Raw genomic sequence first — 18515 nt, 5'->3', positions numbered from 1 at the left:
CAATCAGATTTCAGGTTTTGTAACAGTCCGGAAGTGGTGTTATGATAACAAACGCACTCCACCTCTCGGCAGCAGAGACCAAACGCGTCAATATACAGGTGATTATTTCTCCCTTTCTGCTTTAATTCAATAATGTACAACTCACAATAAGTTTTAACAGAAGTGTTGAGTCGGGGTTTGAAGTGTTACCTCGACATTTATCTACGAATTGTGTATTTTCAGAGATGTTTCACAAGATAAGATCATAACTAGTCTCATGTGACTTATGCGACAGGTTGTAAAGCAGCATGAATTGTGATGTTGCCTCACTTTACATGTGATGTACTGCAGTGTTTTTTTTAACTTCTGGGTTTGTCGATATTTGACTTTAAAGAGACATTTGTCGACCACCTTCACACCAGTCATGCTGAAAGCTGTGGGACAAGCTCTGTTCTCAACTGGACTACAGAACCCCAAATTCACAGCAGAGGAGAAACAGGTAGATGTTTCCAGATCACCTTGTGTAAAAGGACAGTAAACCTTTGGCCTGGTGTTGGTTGGTCTGCCATGTGACTAGAAATGTGTGTTAACTGAGTTGGCGCTGACATTTCTAGAGAACATGAGAACATCATCTTGGACACAAGGAACAACACTAGGAGGTTTTCTGTAGTGCTGAAAGGATTATTTAATGGGTGTATTAATCAACAAATCATTTAAGCATTTATCCAGTTAAAGTGCCAAACCTTTGCTGTATCCAACTTGTCCACTGTGAGAATTTTTTGCTTTTCTTTTTATTATTTTACTTGAAATTTAGCATAAAGAAGAAGTTTGCTGATGTCACCTTGAGATATTGTGATGGGTGTTGCACCAAAACATGTTTTTAGATTCTGTTATGCTCGAGGGTTGAAAGTAGAAATACATTTTATACCTTGACCAAAGTATGGTGTTATAGACATTTATTGATTCAATGATTCATTGATCATTAAAAACAACAATCAACTGATGAATGTAAGGCTGTTTTCATTGTTGGTTGATCTGTTGATTTCGTTCTTGATTAAGCGATTAGTTGTTTGCTCTACAAAATGTCAGAAAATGGTGAAAAATGTTGATCAGTGTTTCCCAAAGTCTAAGATGACGTCCTCAGCTGTCTTATTTTTTCCACAACCCAAAGATATGTTAAGTTTACTGTCGCATAAGAGTAAATAAACTAGAAAATATTCACATTTAAGCAGCTGGAAACAGAAAATTCTGACTTTTAAAAAAATAATTACTCAAACTGATCCGTCGATTATCAAAATAGTCTGTGATTAATTTGATTTAATTATTCATTTAATCATGTAATCAATTTTTTGCAACTAAGATAAGATAAGATGAGATGTACCTTTATTGATCCCACGCAGGAGAAAGTCAATTTGGCAGCAATCAGTGTGCAGCAGCACGTGTTAGGATTTGATAAAGCGAAATATAAAAATAGAATAAAATAAAAGTGTACTCCAATGAATAATAATTCAATTAACCATTACAGGTCTAGACTCACTTATATATGTATATATGTATATATGTACATTTATATATGTAAATATATATATGTGTGCATGTTTTACAGGGAGAGGACTATGAGGTTCGTACCTACCATCCCACTAAGTGGGTGAGCACCACTCTGAGTGGGATCCAGTGGGACACAGCCATGAACGCCGGCTTCCGCAGGCTCTTCAACTACATTCAAGGCAACAATCGCAACAGTGAGTGTCACCAGTTCTGTAACATTCTTTATTTTGTGGAAACTTTGTCAGTGTTGAAGGGTTTTTGAGTCTTTTACTTTGTTGTATTTGTTAACAAACTTGATGTTAAGACATAAATGTAACCAAATTGAATGAAACTTTATCAGCCGAGTTAATCATGTCGAAATGCTGCAGACTGAATCGGTGTGAATACAAAGGAGTCGATGAATAAATGCAAGAGTCGATGCGAAAGTGCACTTTAGTTCTTGCTCAGCAGTTTGTAGCGGGGACACTGCTTTTGTCTTACTCAGCAGTTTACGCCCGCATTATTTATGAGATTATATATTGTTTGTGCCGTTGAAGTCTGCAGTGTTAGGAGGAGCGTGTGATCTATAAACATGGTGTTTAATCCTTTACATCTGCCACACGTTGTTGTTATATGTCCACCATCTGTTCAGGTATCATCATGTGCTCAAGTTCTGATTCACCAGCTGGCAGCTGAGGGTTTGTTTAGAAAATTCAATATCTGTGCGTCTTACAAAAGCTGATTACATGTCAGACTAACATCACCAGCAGCATTAGATTTCTTACTACATTTATGTCCTGCTTTTTATGTTTCATGTCTGTCAGATTTATTTTATTTTATTTTACCTTAGAGGTGAAAGTGGAGATGACGGCCCCTGTGAGCTGCCGCGTGGACCCTGGCGCCGGCCCCGCATGTGAATCTCAGTTCACTATGTCCTTCTACGTCCCAGAGGAGCATCAGGAGAATCCTCCGGAGCCGAACGACCCGGATGTGTTTGTGGAGCACAGGAAAGAGTTCACAGCTTACGTCAGGTGGAGAACGACCTCAGCACAAACTTATTATAAGTCTAACTGATATGTGATATTGTGTAAAATTAAACCAATAAGTCTTTTGTATTTACAGTTTTCTCCCTTTTTTTTATGAAATGGTTCCAACTGACTGCAGATACCAGAACAAAAGAACCTAATCTGCTCTTTTTCTTTCTTTTCCAGGACGTACGGCGGTTTCTCCAATGAGAAAATGAAGCGTGAAGAGCTCCTGAAACTCCTGGAAAGCCTGCAGAGAGACGGGGTCCAGTACGTCGACAAGCCGTACTACACAGCCGGGTACGACAGTCCCTTCAAACTGACCAACCGCAGGAACGAAGTCTGGGTCCTCAAGAAGGTGCCGGAGTAGGAAGATAAAGGTCAAGCAACACTCTGCCCGTTATAACTGTCAAACAGCCACTCATAAAAAGTTTACATGATCTTTTAATAACACTTGATGAATTTTAGACAGTTCAAGAACACTAAGCAACGTCCAAAGGGAAAATAATCAATGCTATTATCGAACTATGATGGATAAAATGGAAGTTTTAAGGTCACACTAACGACTGACATTTGTCTGTTTTGCTTTATTTGCTTTGGTTACTGAATTATAGACTCACTGAAAGTCTTCATAAAGGGATCAAAAAAGAGATTACAAGAGCTCCAGGAGGTCAAATAAAAAAGAGGGAGCGGGGGAATATTTCCAGCAGGTGGAGCCAAGTAGTCAGGAAACAATTCTCTCATTTGGTGCATCCTGTTACGACAAAAACCACAAGTGCCTCGTCATGTTTTCAATGAGTGATTTATTTTCACCTGTTATTTGCGCACATTGCTAATTGCTAATTATTCAGTGATGCTTAAAGGAAGAAACAAAGACTTAAAATGTTGATAATGTGATCATTCTTCTTGTTTTCACCTAAACCTTAATATAAAACGACCGTGTGCAGGATGAAGAAATAAAGGATGGATCCACATGTTTTCAGGTCTGTCTTAAAGCAGTATGCACATTCAAATCGGAATCAGAAATAGTCAATTGATCCCAGAGGCTGAAATCGGGTAAAAGCATTATCTGTCACTGTAACTATCCAACCTGGCCAAAAGAAGATAAAAACAAACGACAGCAAAACACTGATAATATGAATTAAAATCAAGGCGCTTCTTTTTTTGCCTTTTCTAAGATTGAAAAAAGATTTTCAAGCCATTTTTAAATGCCACAAAACTTAGAATAGGTTGAAAAATCTACTTGTAAACATGAAATTGACCTAAAATCTAAATATTATTACTCAATAATTCAACAGGAGGACTGTGGGATTTGTCTGGAATCACCTCTGGAAGGGATCACTAAGCAGCCGGTATGGACAGGAGGGGACCAGTAATGTTTTCAATGTACAAATGGGCATCCTAGTGTAGTTTTAAGATAAACCTGAGAAAACGTGAGCCCATCCTTTCACTTTGTCGGTCACCTGCAGAGTCTGACTGCAGGTTTTTTTTTCTCCTGTCAGTCAGCGGTTGGCTGTGAAGGTGACTCTCTGACAAAATGTTGGTAAATCTCACTTTATCTGATCTCAGACCTGACTTACTGTCACCGTCATCACACCCGTTATGATGACGGACAGAGTCATAGTAAATCTGGACCAGTCATACCTGCATCGACCAAATATGATGAATGAACAAGTGTGCCTGTGTGCTTTAAGCTCAGATCTACCAACATTTTTGATGCTTGCTGTGTGCTGCAAAGAGTGACGCTTAAAAGCTAACATAAACATGCCTTTTGAAAACTCCTTTTTTACATTAAATCATATTTATCATCGTATATTTAGCTTTTAATCTGTTAGGAATTGTGTGTTTTTAATCCAGAAGAAGGACTATAACATGATACTTGATAAGGGAATGATGACACAGCACTGATAAATGAATAATGCAAGATATTACTTAACTCCAACTGATGCTTAAGAATGTGAAATGTATCATCTCATCAATAATAAATATAACTGAGCATCTAATGATTGATTATTCTTATCATTTATGACCTCCGTCTTCACGTTGTGATTACATTTTCATCCTGTCTGTGTCGTGACGGGACTTTTTTAATGTAGTTTGAATTACAAACAGCAGAAAAGCTTCACATGCGACTTGTTTATCTGATCTGTCGTGGACACAGGTCAGAGCGTCCCCCTCACTCTGATCACCGTGACCTTTTATCAGCCGGATGAAGTCTTCACCACGGTTCGCGCCGCCCTTTATCCTCCCTCACCTTCTCCTTTCGTCCTCCCGCTCAGGTTCAAGTCTGCTGACTCACTCATTTTATTTGTGGCCGAATTTGTTCCCACTATCATGTTCAGGCACTCAGCAGAAATGACGTCTTTTTTTATCCCCTGCACACATACACTCTGTCTTCTTCTTGCTGTTCACCAGTCGGATCGATCCCATTGGCTGTGCTCGGTGGGGTGAAACACTGCTGTGGATAGGAAATGTATAATGAAGCTCGCTGTGTTGTTCTCTGTATTTAAATGTTATCTGCCCGCCTCCAGTCTGGTGGAGACCTCAAGTCGGGATACAGCTGATATAAAAAGACTTGCATGACAAAACTCATTTTCTGGCAGCAGAGATAAACTGGAAGAAACTAATGAACACATTTTTTTTTTTTTAACAAGTTATCTTTTAACAAGTCTGAAGTATTTTTATTTGATTTCATTGAGGTTCCAGTATTTTCCCACATGCCATATTGCAAATGAGGCGGACTTTGTCGCCAGAACTGTAGGTGTCAGTAGGTGTGTAAGTGGTTGCTTTCTTTGCATGCAAGATAAATTTAGTTTGCTGGCGACTGTTCTCCGAGGCAAGTTTTTATATTATTATCATTCCTCCCAGGCTGCCATTAGTTTCAGTACAGTATTAAGATTAGGGCTTACTTGTATAATCTATGAAATGTTAAAAAGATGTAAGAAAACTGCCGTCACAACTCCCCAAAGAGCCCAAAGAGACGTCTTAAGACAGCTTGTTTGGTTCTACCAACAGTCCAGAATCCAAATATATTTCATTTATTGTTGTATGAAGCTTTCTGGAAATATTAAACCAATTATTAAACCAAATTATTAACGACTAAATGTTGTAGCTCTAAAGACTCGATGCATACTTGATAAAGTCAATCTAAAAGTGAACATTTCAGCATCTTTATAAGTAGTTAAATTATCTTTGTGTTATATACCAGTAGGCAGCAAACAGGGAATGTTCTGCCTTAATGAGTCAAGTCAGAGGTTCCCAACCTGTTGGTACAGCCTGTTTAAAGGCCCTGAAGAAAAATCTTAAAGATAAACATGATTGACATGTAAAGACAATAACAAGAGCTAACTAAGAACACCATTTTCTTAATTAATCGATAAGTCGTTTGGTCTGTAAAATGTCAGAAAATGTTGAAAAATGTAGATCAGTGTTTCCCAAATCCCAACAAGTCATTCAATGTCTTTTTTTGTCCACAGGCCAAAGATATTCAGTTAACTGCTGAGAAAAATGAGACAATATTCGAGAAAATATTCACCTTAAAGAAGCTGAAATCACAGAATTTTGTCTTCAAACCAGTAAATTATCAAAATAGCTGGTGATTTACTTAAATGCTCTCCTTTAGGTTATTGTTTTCATAATCACCATAGCTTGTGAATGCCTGAATGAAACACCTCACATCAAATCACTCTCACGTTGTGGAAAAGGGAGCGTCCCAAAATGCACCAACAAGTAAAAATGTTCAGTAGTCTTTGTCACACAAACATAAATGAACAAATGTGACTAAATATGTCTTGTGATGATTATACCTATTTTGGTCAGTTTGGGTTGATTCTTCTTTAATAGAGAACGGGCACACTGAAGACGAAACTGAAAATGCTTTGGAAATGAGTATTACGAGTAAGGCATGAGGAGTTAAACAGTCCTGAGCCAACTCTGCACAACCATAATCTGGTTTTACACGAGTATCATCCTGTGCATCTCACTTTAAATGACTGTGAATGATGGTAGCAGCCTGTTGAACAGGCTGAGTGATCAGTAAAGACTCCTCAAGCACTAAAAACACACATCAGGTGAATAAAGTCGATCCGTTTCATTTGTCACCTCCTCTGTTCCGGATACTACAGGGAGGGTCTTCAATATAACAGGAGATGGAAAGAACTGAAGTGTCAATAGTGTGATTATGTCTGGGAGGAGTTTGTATTGATTTGCGTCTGACAGCCAGATGGTGCAGCGTCAGAGGGCAGGTGACTCTGCTCAATGCGAGGTGGAGGGACTTCATTGTAAATACTCAGAGGCGGTCAGTGTTTCTGCGCCCTTGTGAGCGAACGCTCGACGTGCCGAGGCGTGGAAAAGGCTGCGAGGACCTGCGGGGAATGTTGAGAGGCTGTGGCTTTCAGTCTTGAGACGTGGGATAGAGCTGTAAGCGCTCTGAAGTCAGTGAAAAAGGTCTATTATAGGCTGAGCCTGTGATTCAGTGTGTCCTAATAAGATGTCCAGAAGGGGACATAACTGATGACCCCGCGGGTGGAAGGGGGGAGGAGGGGTGAACGATGGCCTCTGGAGCTTTCCAGATGACGGACGAGTGTGGGTGCCATGGCGACGGCGCTAATGAGGCGGTGATTTGGGGGAGTCGGGCTGGCAGATGGCCGTGAATCACACGCACAGACATGCAGAGAAAAAAAACGACACAGAGACCTGCTCTTTAAATATCACCTTGTTTTTATTACACAGACATACACAAGAGCGTTAGCAGCCTGCCTTCAGCTCCACTACTTCTTCTGCACTCTCGTCTTTTCACGAGCTCGCCGCGATTAAGACGCTTCCCGTCATGAGACGAGCCCGGGTGCTCGATCACGGCCGGGCGGGAGCTGGGAGACACACTTTGGTCACAGGTGATTAAACCACAGGGCGCTATGGCTGTTAGGAGGTTAGGAAGTCTCACGCCTGTCACCTCAGTTTATGACTCTAAAGAGACCACATTTACTCAGCTGCGAGCACCAGCGTGAGCTTTGCATGACTCGAGATTAAGGGCAGTAGAAGGCTTAAGCAGAAATATTAACATTATTGCATTTCTCTAACTGTGAAGCACCTTTTAAAAGAAAGAAATGGCCTGGTGGGAACAGCGTAGTAAATGTGGCCCTTGGACTAACTCCATCACCTTTGCTGGTCGACCCTGATCGTGACATCGTACTGCAGCCCTGCTATGTGAAAATAAATAATCTACAAAAAAAGGAAACCACTCCCTTCCAGCAAACACAGGGCTCTAAAAATGTACAAAGTCTTTGAAAATAAGTCAAAATGTTACTTAAAACTCCTTTCTCTATGTTTGTATATACAGAACCATATATAACTGCAAAAAGATAAAAGTCAATAGCTTTTTTTAAGAAATCATTTAAGCCCTAAAAGCTTCTAGAAGGTCTCAGCAAACTTAGCAACAGACCGGATGCATGGGTGTCAGACAAGCAGTCGCACTCTCTGATTGTGTTCACGTCCAGATTAATTTTTCAGCTCTTTGGTAACCAACACCGTCACTAAAAAGACCCAGAAATTAGCTTCTTCTACTAATGTCATTTCTGGCTTTTACAATTAAAGATTCATACCTAACTCCCAAACAGAGGTCATGACATCACTTGTTTATTAAAACAGTCTTTAAAACATATTTTTTAAAGTCACAAACGAAGAAAAACATCTATGCACAGTGCAAAATCTCAAGCTAAAATTCATTTAATAGACGTTTTATGAGTAAATTTTCTTGTTTTGGTTGAACCTTTGTAGTTCACTTCCTGTCCATCACTAGGTGGCAGCACTGAGCCCTCTGCACTTCCTCTGGACCACTGAACACACCAGCTCTGCAAACTAAACCGCTGACCTAAGAGCAGAAAGCAAAAACCTGGCGATAACCATAGTTGAAAGTTGTACCAGCTGTCTGTTCTACCTCACCCTTGAGATCTTTCCACAAATATTACGGGCTGTATGAAGTTTGCAAACCATGGTGCTCTCAAACACTTTCCAGAGCCAACAGGAGCAACGCAGAAGCTGAGAAGATTCCCAGGTGAGCGTCTAGCACACCTTTACGTTACCACTCTTTCCTACTGCCTAGCTACGCGGCACCACAGCAGCAAAACAACCTGTGACTTTTCAGTTCCTTCAATTCACCTTAGTTTGCCATCTTAACCTCGTCATTCCAAGAAACTAAAGGGTTCCTGCGTGTTAAGGACAAGATGAAGTAAAACAAACAGCAAAACAAATGTAAAACAAACTAAGAACACCAGGCGTAAAAGAAACACTATTCTTTTAACACAATGGGTGAGTCACCAAACGAAGGAGAGAGTGAGAATGGGAGTCTTGAACCAGTTCTCCACTTCAGACTAAGTTCAGCCCGGTCCATGATGGGGTGACCTCTGACCTCACATCAGGACCAGACATGTCCACTCCCTCAGAGGCAGCGCTGAGGGGGTGGGGCTCAGAGAGGTGTCTCTGGAGGGCCTTCTATCGGCTCCTCTTCCTGTTCCCTGCTTATGATGAGTGAGTCCAGCTCCCTGTATCTGAGGGACCGTCACTGCTCTTTAACTTCTGCTCTCGTCAGATAAAGTGCCATTGGAGTCTTTGAGCGTAGGGAGAGTCTGGGCCGCCGGTCCAGACAGACTCTCTGCAGTGTCTCCGTACTCGTTCTCAGCCAGCTCGCCCTCGCGCTCACAGATCACAGTCATTGGGCTGCTGAGGATTCGGCTGCGCGCATTGTACTTGCTGCTGGCGGCAGAGGGCGGCGTGCGTGAGCGCCCGTATTTTGGCCCCGTCATCGAGAAGGACGATGAAGGTGGCGAGGACAGAGAGAAGGTCTCGTAGCGATTCCACTCTTCCGTCGCCCTCTTACCACGGGCAGGGGAGGTTAGGGGGCTGTGTGGCGCCGTCGGTGAGGAGGGTGAAGCAGCAAGGGGGTCCAGCTCTGAGTCGGAGCGCGTTCTCTGGAAGCGAGGGTCAGTGGAGCGAAGCATCTCAGCTGCCGACATCCTGAAACTGGTCTCTGAGCGGCTGCCCTTCTTCAGGAGCAGGGCTTTGAAGGTGTCGCTGCTGGTGCAGGACTTGCGGAGGTTTCGCTGGATGGAGCCCGACTGGCGGGGCAAGGAAGACGTCGACCCTGGGGACATGGCTGTGGGGGTGACAGGCGGAGACTGCGGGCTGCTCCCAGCCCGGTTCTTGTCCTCATCAGACTCCTTGCGACCCAGGACCTTGCGCTTTGACCTAGAATGAGATGTGGATACAGGATTAATGACATGTTTGTAGGAATTCTGCGGAGTGAGTGAGTGAAAGCAAGGTTAACAAATTTGTAAAAATAATTTAAAGACAGTTAAATGTTGAACTGGAAGAGCAACAAGAAGAAATGCAAGCATCGGGGGCAGTTTTATCAGGAAACATTGACATTAAATCCAATTATTTAAATTAAAATTGGGCTCCAGCATATAAGAAGCAGCCTTGTTAATGTTTCTGAGTAGTCGGCGAGGACAGACAAAAGGTCTTGTTTGTGTAGCTGAAAAAAAGGATTACACTTAAAATACTTGTCCAACACGCCTCAAATCTTTGTCCCAAATTTGCCATATGTCAGCACTGCCCCCAGCAATCATGCGTCACAGCACGAATCTTAAACAAGTAAAAAAAATTAGGAGCAGTGAGTGGCGTGTGTGCTTGTAAGAAGGCAGGGAAGGAAATTTTTATTTCAAGCGATCCAATGAGTTTTAACAAGAGAGGCTGCGGACGCTGCAACTCTGCGGGAAAGCTCAGCCATGGCACGATGAAATTAATCAAAAACACAAACTGGGAAAAGTGCCCAAAGCGGTTTTAATCACACAAGGACAATTCAGCCTCCATTCAGCAGGGGGTATCAGAGTCTCAGCCTACACTGTCTATAACCCCTGCATCAAAGCGTAGCAATAAAGCTGCAACTGGCAGAATACAGGGGATTAGGGCTCGCAGGGAAACAGCCTTATTAATCTGAGGTCCGGCGGGTTGCACTGCGGCGGGATTACTGCTGCTAATCCAAAGGTAGCATCACCGCGATTGCAGAAACAAGGCTTGCTAATTAAAGGGAAGGGGCTACTTGCCACTTCGCACCTCTCTAGAGAGGATGCACCTACCCACTGCATGCCCCCTCTGCACAGGGAGGGAGAGAGGAGATGATTAAAGGCATGAAAAATACAGATTGGGTGATAAAACAGAACAATTTGAGGCTAAAAGTAAAGAGGGCAAAGAAGGATGCATAAAACAAAATCCTTAATCCTCAGATTAGATCTACAGAAAGACATATTTTTCCTAACCTGGAGATAATATACCTGTGAAGGTCAAATGAGAGGGAGAACTAGAGGATACAAATGGTTTGTGAGAGATCCTCTGTCTGCTTTCTGTTTCACAAAATGTGTCTGTGCCCTAAATTCAACCTCCATCCTGCGTCGTCCCCAGCGAGCTCCCTCGCCACATTAGCCCATCGGCATTACATAAGACTTTTCTCACACACAATCACACGTGCCTACACACTCGCACCTGAATTCAGTCAACCACGACGCCTCGGCGGCTTTTGTTAAATTCACAAACATGCAGCCGCACTGGAAAGGCAGTGATAACCAATCTCAGTTATATGGAGGCAAACAAGGCTGCAATTTAAGACCCTGCTCGGGCTCCCGGATCGATTTCTCTCTCTTGGCTGTATTACATTTGGCTCGGAGGATCTCCCTTCGGACAAGTTGTATTTTCTGCTGCAGCTGCGAAGGCATTTCATTCAAGGTTTTTTCATCATTCTCTTGTTTTCCCAGAAGGAGAGAGCGATTAGACGGAGAGTGTAGGAAGTGAGATGACAGAGTGAAAATCAAAGGTATGGGACAGGTGAGAAGGAGAGATGAAGAGAGACGGCTCTGGTGCAAGAAAGTCGAACAAAAACATATCTTTTTTTTCCCTCAAGTATCCAACTTAAGAATTTCTCGAATGGATTTTGATTTAATGACAGCTTTGATGTTAACAGCCCTGCCTTTTTTTGTGCAAATTAATTAAATCTATGCATGTAATTATGTGGATGAATTCCTTTCCCCCCACAGTTGTTGATTCATCTCACTTGGAGTTCGTCACCACTTCCCACTTGTCTAAAATCTCTGAAAAAATGCCCATATGCTCCATACTAAGGAGGTGCAATGGAGACCAGTAAAGGAAGTGGTAAACAAACACAGTTCCATTGCGAGATTTACACACACATGCTTACACAATCTTCACGTCTAATTGAACGGCACAATAAATTGCACTTGTGCGTGTGACGTGCGCACCATAAATACATCGACAATCTGTCGCCGGCAGAAATAAAATCCCGTGAAATGGAATCCTGTGATGCTCAAGAGAACTCCGACTGTTACTGCACGTGACCGTGAAACACAAACTGGCGGGCTGCATGAGAAATTTATGTGTGTGCTTCCTTTGAAGCGCGGGAGCACGTATGCAATATATGTCAGAGACGGCAGAGTGTGTGTACGAGAGAGAAATCTCTCTGGTGGCCTCTAACCTAGATTAGGACCTGAGGGTGTCGAGTATTTAAATAATGGATGAAGCAACCGTCTTTTTTCTCCGCGTGAGAATGAGCAACGCTAATGTTAGTACACTAACACGGATGCCTCGATAAACATTTGACGACTGACTCATTCTGCTTCCTCAATCAGTCCCTTCGCTGACCAAGAACAGAAAAAGCCACTCGCTCCTGGGCTGGGAGACTCCAGAGACCAGCTATTTGACAGATGTGTATGCCTGCAGATGGGACAGCAGTGCTGTGTAAAGTTATGACTGAGAGGTGGAGGGCAGGAAGAGGAGGAGGAGGAGGAGGGGGGAGGATGGAGATGGAGATGGAAAAAGAGAAATTATGGGTTGAAGGATGAAGGGGGAGAAGGAGCTTAGAGTTCAGGGTGATACGTTGTGGTTTACGAGGGGGTGAGAACGAGGGAATGAGATGCTGACAGAGAGTGAGGGGGAAGATGGAGAGAAAAACAAACAGAAAATGAAACGACGGAGTACAAGAGGAAAGGAAAACTAGATCAGTGGAATAAATTATACATAAGGAGTTGTAGCAGGTGAGGAGGAGAGGAGTTGGAGTAACAGTACATTCAGGAGTGACGGGAGACAAATGCATCATGGTACCTGTGAATGGCGGCAAACAGGTCCTCAGTGGTCCGAGTCCGCGATGGAGTCGGGGTCACCATGTTCTCATCGGATGCCCCGTTGGCTGACGGGGCCGGAGACGATTCAGCCGTGCTGGAGTCGAACACCTCACCTGAGAAAGAGAAGTTACATGCACACAGTTACGGGAGAGTAAACACACACACTTCACTCAGTGCAACACACGCATGCACACACTCAAGGATCCACTATCCCGTCGCATTAACCTGGCTGCCTATAAAATCTGAAGTGCTACGGAGGAGGTGCCCGACTGTCTTCTTACATTCTCGTTTTGTCTCGAGATTTCCTCTCTTTTCTTCTCCCCTAGTTTAGCCTCTTTTCTCCTCCTCCTCCTCCTCCTCCTCCTCTCAACCTCCGCGCTCACGTCTGCACTTCGACTGCCTGAGCCGCTGCAGGCAGTCTCACTTTACGCTCTCCCCATCCTCCCCTTCATCCCCTTACCCGATCTGTTCCCCTCCCCTCTGATACGATGCAGCCCCTCCCCCTCTCTCCCTCCAACCACAAATACATCTCCCCTGGGACACTTGCCCCCTCCCCTACCTCGGAGAGAGAAGAAGGGAGCAGGACAGAGAGAGAGAGATGCAGAGAGAGACAGCGGGGCTGACTGACGATGAGAGATTAACAGTAAAGAGGAGTAAAAGCAGAGAGGCAAAAAATGGATATTTGGAAACAAGGATGGATGGTGGAGAGGAGTGGAGTAGACAGTGGGGGCTGAGGTGAAAAATAGCAATGCGGGAAAAAAAGACCAAGGGACAGTTACCAGGAGGGAGAGATCTCTGCATATGAAATATAGAAGAATGAGTAGAAGAGAAAGTGAGAGAGGAGGGATTCAAGAGGCTGCAGCAGTGCTGTCCCAGAGATAAGCCGTCTCTCCTGCGCTATTTTCACAGTTTTAAAGCTTTTAAAAGCTTGTGGTTTCAAGTTTGGATTCTTTGCTTCACAGGACAAAATGAATTTCACAGCTGCCCGAGGAGCTGGCCACACGGCTAGCAGGCATACCAACCATACAGGATTGTGGTAATGGGCTTATTTAATACTTTAATGAAGGTTTTGACTGGCACAATCTAAAACTTCCTCTCTCTTCGCAAATCCTGAAAATTTCTACTCTAACAATGAATTACAAAACTGCTTAAACAAACTCATGTCAGTGAGACTCACCAGCGTCGTCCTCCTTGGAGCTGATGGATCCAGTCGTGCTACTCCCATCTCCCTCCTCCTCTTCCTCTTCAAGAGCTTCTCCACTGGTATACAACCCTTGGTCAAGACTTGTCTCCTGGAAGGCAGAGGCAGAGATCTGGGACTCGTCCCGGCTGTCTGTCGACGTTTCACTGCTCTCTTCGAGAGGCTCTGTGCACTCTGAAGATTCCTCTTCCTCCTGTTGCTCACTTTTACTCTCTTTCACCTCTTTCTTTATCTGTCTTTTCGGTGCATCTACTTGGTCTTCCATTCGAGACGGCCTGGTCATATCCTCGAGCTGAGATGGAACCTGTTCAGTAACTTGTTGGGGGATAAATTTGGGTTTCTTTGAGACTGCCGGAGGCTTCTGTTTGACAGGAGAGCTTTGGGAGCTCTGTGGGGGACTGGGACTTTCTTTTCCATTTAAGAGAAAGTAACATTGATCCTCAGGTTTTCCATTTTCAACAGCACTGTCTGGTGTGTAATCTGTGATGCTGCAGTCCAAAGACAATTCATTTAAAAGCTTTGACACAGGTGATGGCGAGGAGTTACGTGAATCTTCCTCTGGGGAGCAGTTTGAAAGGGGTAACACAGTGGGAGTCTCCATGGAGAGAGACTTCTGCAGGGTCTGGGGCTTTAGACCGTGAAGGAGGTCCATCCCGATTTCCTGAGCGTTTGTGTGGTCTGATTTGCCGTTAATCTCCTTCTCTGGCCGTTTAACAGAGCGGAGCTGAACGCTCTGCAGTGCAAACGGGGTGATCAGGGGCTTAGATGACTTTGTGGGGCTCTCGGAAAGAGCTGGTTTAGGAGAATCTTTAACTGCCTTCACAAAAGATGGAGAGGAGGAAGGTGGGGCGAGAGAAGGCAGTGGAGGAGGTGGCGGTGGCCCCATGGAGGGGACAGGAGGGGGAGGTGGAGGGGGAGGACTGAAGCTCCCATTGAAGGATGAACTGGGGGGGATTAGCATCTCAGGGGATGGAGGAGGGGGGAATTCTGGGGAGATGGAGCAGGCAGGGGGTGGGCTCAGAGTTGGACCCTGTGGAGTGGTTGGTAACGGGGGAGCACCCGAACGAGTGCCTGCAGTGGTCGTTGGGGGTAGAGGGGGAGGGAAGGGTGGAGGTGGGCCGAGAGGGGTGTTGGGAGCTGAGGAAGAAGAGAGGGGCAGGGGTGGAGGAGGTGGAGGAGGAGGTCCAATGCTTTTAAGTGAGTCGGAGGTGTTGGAGGAGAGGGAGGTGGAAGAGGAGGACATGGATACGGAGGACAGGAGAGATGACTTTCTCTCAGGCACTTTGGGCTTGGGCCGGCTGCCGGAGGGAGACATGGACCTCATGAAGGAGGGCACCGGGGTTCCGGCTGTGGGGGTGTTGGACTGGCTGGAGTAGCCGCTAGACGGGGAGGTCAGTCTGTGCACCCTGTCCGGTGAAGAGGTGGACATTTTGGGCTTCACTGCTACCCCTCCCTCCTGGCCTTGAGCTCGAGGTGCCTGGCCGTTGCTGTGAATGTCTCCTCCATTCTGTAACTCTCCTGGGTGAGGACCTGCCGACAAGTTATCTGTGGCGTGGGCTGGAGGAGTCTGTGCCCTCTGATCGCTATGGTTGTGAGGGAAGTCCATGTAGTATCCCCAGGAGTCAGCATAGTCCGAGCGCAAGCTGCTGGTCTCACTGTGAGCAGGCGTCACATGGCAGAGCGAGTACACGTTAGACACATTGCCACCGTTGGCGTTAGCCGCTAGTGACGCTGCAGAGCTACCTGCGCTGATGCTGCTCTGACTGCGTGGCCGTAGCACCCAAGGGTCATCGTAGTCGCTGCTTGGGCTGTGAGAGGGTGAAGACGGCGAGGCCCCTTTTCCTTTCCCTCCTCTCAGCCCCATCTGTAGGCTCTGCTGCAAGCTGGCGATAAGAGTCTCATTAAGCATGGTGCCGTTTGGCTCATTACCGCCACTGATGGCGCTTACGCCTCCAAGGGGCTTTTTCGGTCCAGGTTTGCGTCTAAGAGAGTCTGTACGAGCCGGGGGCAGTGGAGGCTTCTTGGACTTGCGAAGGGAGATGCTGCGGGACAGAGAGCGGTCGCTGTACAAGCTTCCAGAGTCTTCCTCATTGGCCATCTCCCGACACTCGTACATGCTGTGCCGGGTGGCTCTCCCAGCTGCTGCACCATGCCCACTGCCGTGGCTGCGAGAGCGAAGGCCTGAGTCCATGTGCATGGAGGTGTAGTACCCATCGTTGTCTTGGGAATGGAGGGAGCTGGAGTCAGTAGTGGTCCTGGAAGAGTGGTCCAGGCTGCTATACAGCTGGTTAATAGGAGTGGAGCAGCTGGAGGTCAGAGTGCGGTGTGGAACCACAACGTTTTCCGGCGTGTCGTAGATCCACTGCTCCTCCGGCAGGCAGGATGGCGGCGTGGGGGCCAAGGTGCTGTGGCTGTGTACACTGCTGTCCGAGTGCCCTGACTCGCTGGCAGGACCTCTGACTACCTGACCACCATCCTGTTGGGTACGGGTGGGGGTAGAGGTGGCCAAAGCTGGGCAGGTGGAGCTGTGGGTGAAGGCTGCTGGACTGGAGATCAGGGAGTCGGTGTTGGTAGAGGAAGCCAGACTGAGCGGCCGCGCTGCGGGGTAAGCTGAGGCTGGGGAGTGGGAGAGCTGACCGATGGTGTTTAGGGTAATGACCTCAGAGGAGCTGGATAGGGTGGCGTTAGGGATGATTGAGGTGGAGTAGGCAGCATGTGGGGAGACCACACATGCTGGACCACCACCCCAATCACTGGACTGTGTCCCCCTCAGTTCCTGAGACTTGGGCCTGGGCAGTGTGCCCGTCCTCGGGATGTTTCTCATGTGCACCACTGTATCGTCAACCTGTAGCTTTCCAATCTGCCTCTGAGGAGTAGTCTGCTCCTCCGACTTGATGGGGGTGCTGCTATAGATGGGGTCAGCACTGAGCGACACCCTGGCGCCTTGTCGGGGCAGACTGTGAAAACGGGAAGGATCTCCGTTGAAGTGATGCGGCATCATCAAGATCCCAGAGCTGTCGCTACTCGAGATGGATATACTTCCTGTTGAAGAGGAAGCAGAAATGCCGGCCATTTGAGCGGCGATTCCTTGTCCTCGCTGAGCACGGATTCTTCTCATGGACGGCGGTACAATCTTCACTTCTTCCGTCTGGCAGCTGGAATCTCTGGTCTGTGAGCGTCGGAGCGTCGAGTTGACGCTCCCGACTCTGCCCAAGGTGGAGTAGTGTCCTGGTAGGAACATGGAATGTGGCCGGAGATCTCCGGCGTATCCTTTTGCTGCTGTGAAAGGGAGAAAGAAAATAAGATAAACACATAATCATGCATTACATCTCGTGTTTTCTCTTTTTGCTCTGCTGTCCTCGGCCACAATACGTGCTGCTCCTTCAACTGGACTGTCATACTATCTGTGGTCACAGGGCAGCTAATTAATTTGATTTGCTGTAACCATGTCTCGTGCGTTAATAACTTCTGGTCTTCATTAAGGGGGAAAGGATATGGGGGAAATGATATGAGGGAAAGCAGAGAGATGCTTCCTCTCCTGTTCGGGCTCTGACTCAGTCTGATAGAAAAGCAAATAGTCCGCTGGGTTCCAGGACAGACAGCTGGTGAGGTATGAAGCAGCCAAGAAACACATACGTGGACCCAAACGTACACAAAGACACATGTGCACACATACACATTGACATGGTCACGCACCATCATACAGGACAGAACAAACAGGATTTGCAGGTAGACATAGAGACAAGGACACACAGAGATGCAGATCACAAAGACGCACACACACCGAACATACCGGCTCGTAAACAAACAAATTGAAGAATGAGTTGTAAAACCAGAGAGGATGTCTAGTGTGTCTCCCATCTGTGGTGGCTCTCCTGTTGATGTTCGTATCCCAAAACATACACACTCGTGTGTCCTTTCTTCTCTCTCTCTCTCTCTCCCCCCGTCTCGCTCTCTCTAAACCACACATACACTCTCTTCCTCCTTTGCTAAAAGCTGGAGTGACAGCTTGGCTGCTGCTGCTGCTGCGATAGATTAAGCTGCAGGTCTACTTTTGCAGGCAGCTCTAGTGCAAGGAGAGGGAGGGATGAAGCACTGGGACAATTACCCCGGCCCAGTAATCATGACATTCAGCGGCTGTCGTCAGCTGGGCACTAACCAGACTTTAAAGCTCTTTTCCTATCTGCCTTGGTGATCTTATCAGAGAAATGACATTCTCCTTAAACACTGCTGCCATCCTACAGCTCAGAGACGTGTAAATAAATACAGCCGTGTGGAGCCGTCAGCACAGCACAGCGTCATCTTAGTAAGCTTAATGCTCGCTTAACACCCGGCTCAGCTGAGTAACTAACGACAGAAGACCTCTGAACCTTCATGTTTGTTTTTTAGCTGGTATCTGTTAAGATGGTTTGAGCATTATAGATTCTGAAAACGAAAATGAAGAGGGTTGAGGTAGATTTTAGGTGTCCATGATCAGGTGCCTATTGTCTTATGATCAGTACATGCTGGTAAAGAAGACACACATATTGAGATTATCAATATGGCTCCTGGATTACACAGACACAGACACAGACACACAAACAATTCACAGAAAAAAGG

At 45.7% G+C, this 18515-nt stretch overlaps 2 protein-coding genes across 10 annotated transcripts in view; one reads left to right on the top strand and one right to left on the bottom strand.

The window, feature by feature from the left end:
- The first annotated feature begins 33 nt into the window (after positions 1–33).
- On the top strand, positions 34–4534 carry hebp2 (heme binding protein 2). Its single transcript, XM_084377201.1, has 5 exons — positions 34–98; positions 374–478; positions 1586–1721; positions 2357–2537; positions 2718–4534. Exons 1-5 carry the CDS (start codon positions 42–44, stop codon positions 2899–2901), a joined length of 663 nt encoding a protein of 220 aa, XP_084233327.1. The 5' UTR covers positions 34–41; the 3' UTR covers positions 2902–4534.
- A 2698-nt stretch (positions 4535–7232) lies between these two features.
- The window catches only part of nhsl1b (NHS-like 1b), a 104384-nt gene continuing 93101 nt past the window's right edge, over positions 7233–18515 (bottom strand). For 7 of the 9 annotated variants that reach the window (XM_084378490.1, XM_084378493.1, XM_084378496.1 and 4 more), the window contains 4 exons: positions 13893–17195; positions 12696–12828; positions 10641–10679; positions 7233–9773 (listed from right to left, as the gene is read on the bottom strand). In XM_084378490.1, the coding sequence (XP_084234616.1) occupies positions 9098–9773; positions 10641–10679; positions 12696–12828; positions 13893–17195 (4151 nt within the window). In that variant the 3' untranslated portion in view covers positions 7233–9097. The remainder of the gene's footprint in view (positions 9774–10640; positions 10680–12695; positions 12829–13892; positions 17196–18515) is intronic. The other 2 variants (XM_084378491.1, XM_084378498.1) reach the window with 1 other exon arrangement.

This window comes from Pagrus pagrus (assembly GCF_965226575.1).
Source record: "Pagrus pagrus genome assembly, chromosome: 16".
NCBI lineage: Eukaryota > Metazoa > Chordata > Actinopteri > Spariformes > Sparidae > Pagrus > Pagrus pagrus.
The sequence above is the reverse complement of the archived record's forward strand: the minus strand, read 5'-3'. Positions and strand labels throughout refer to the sequence as shown.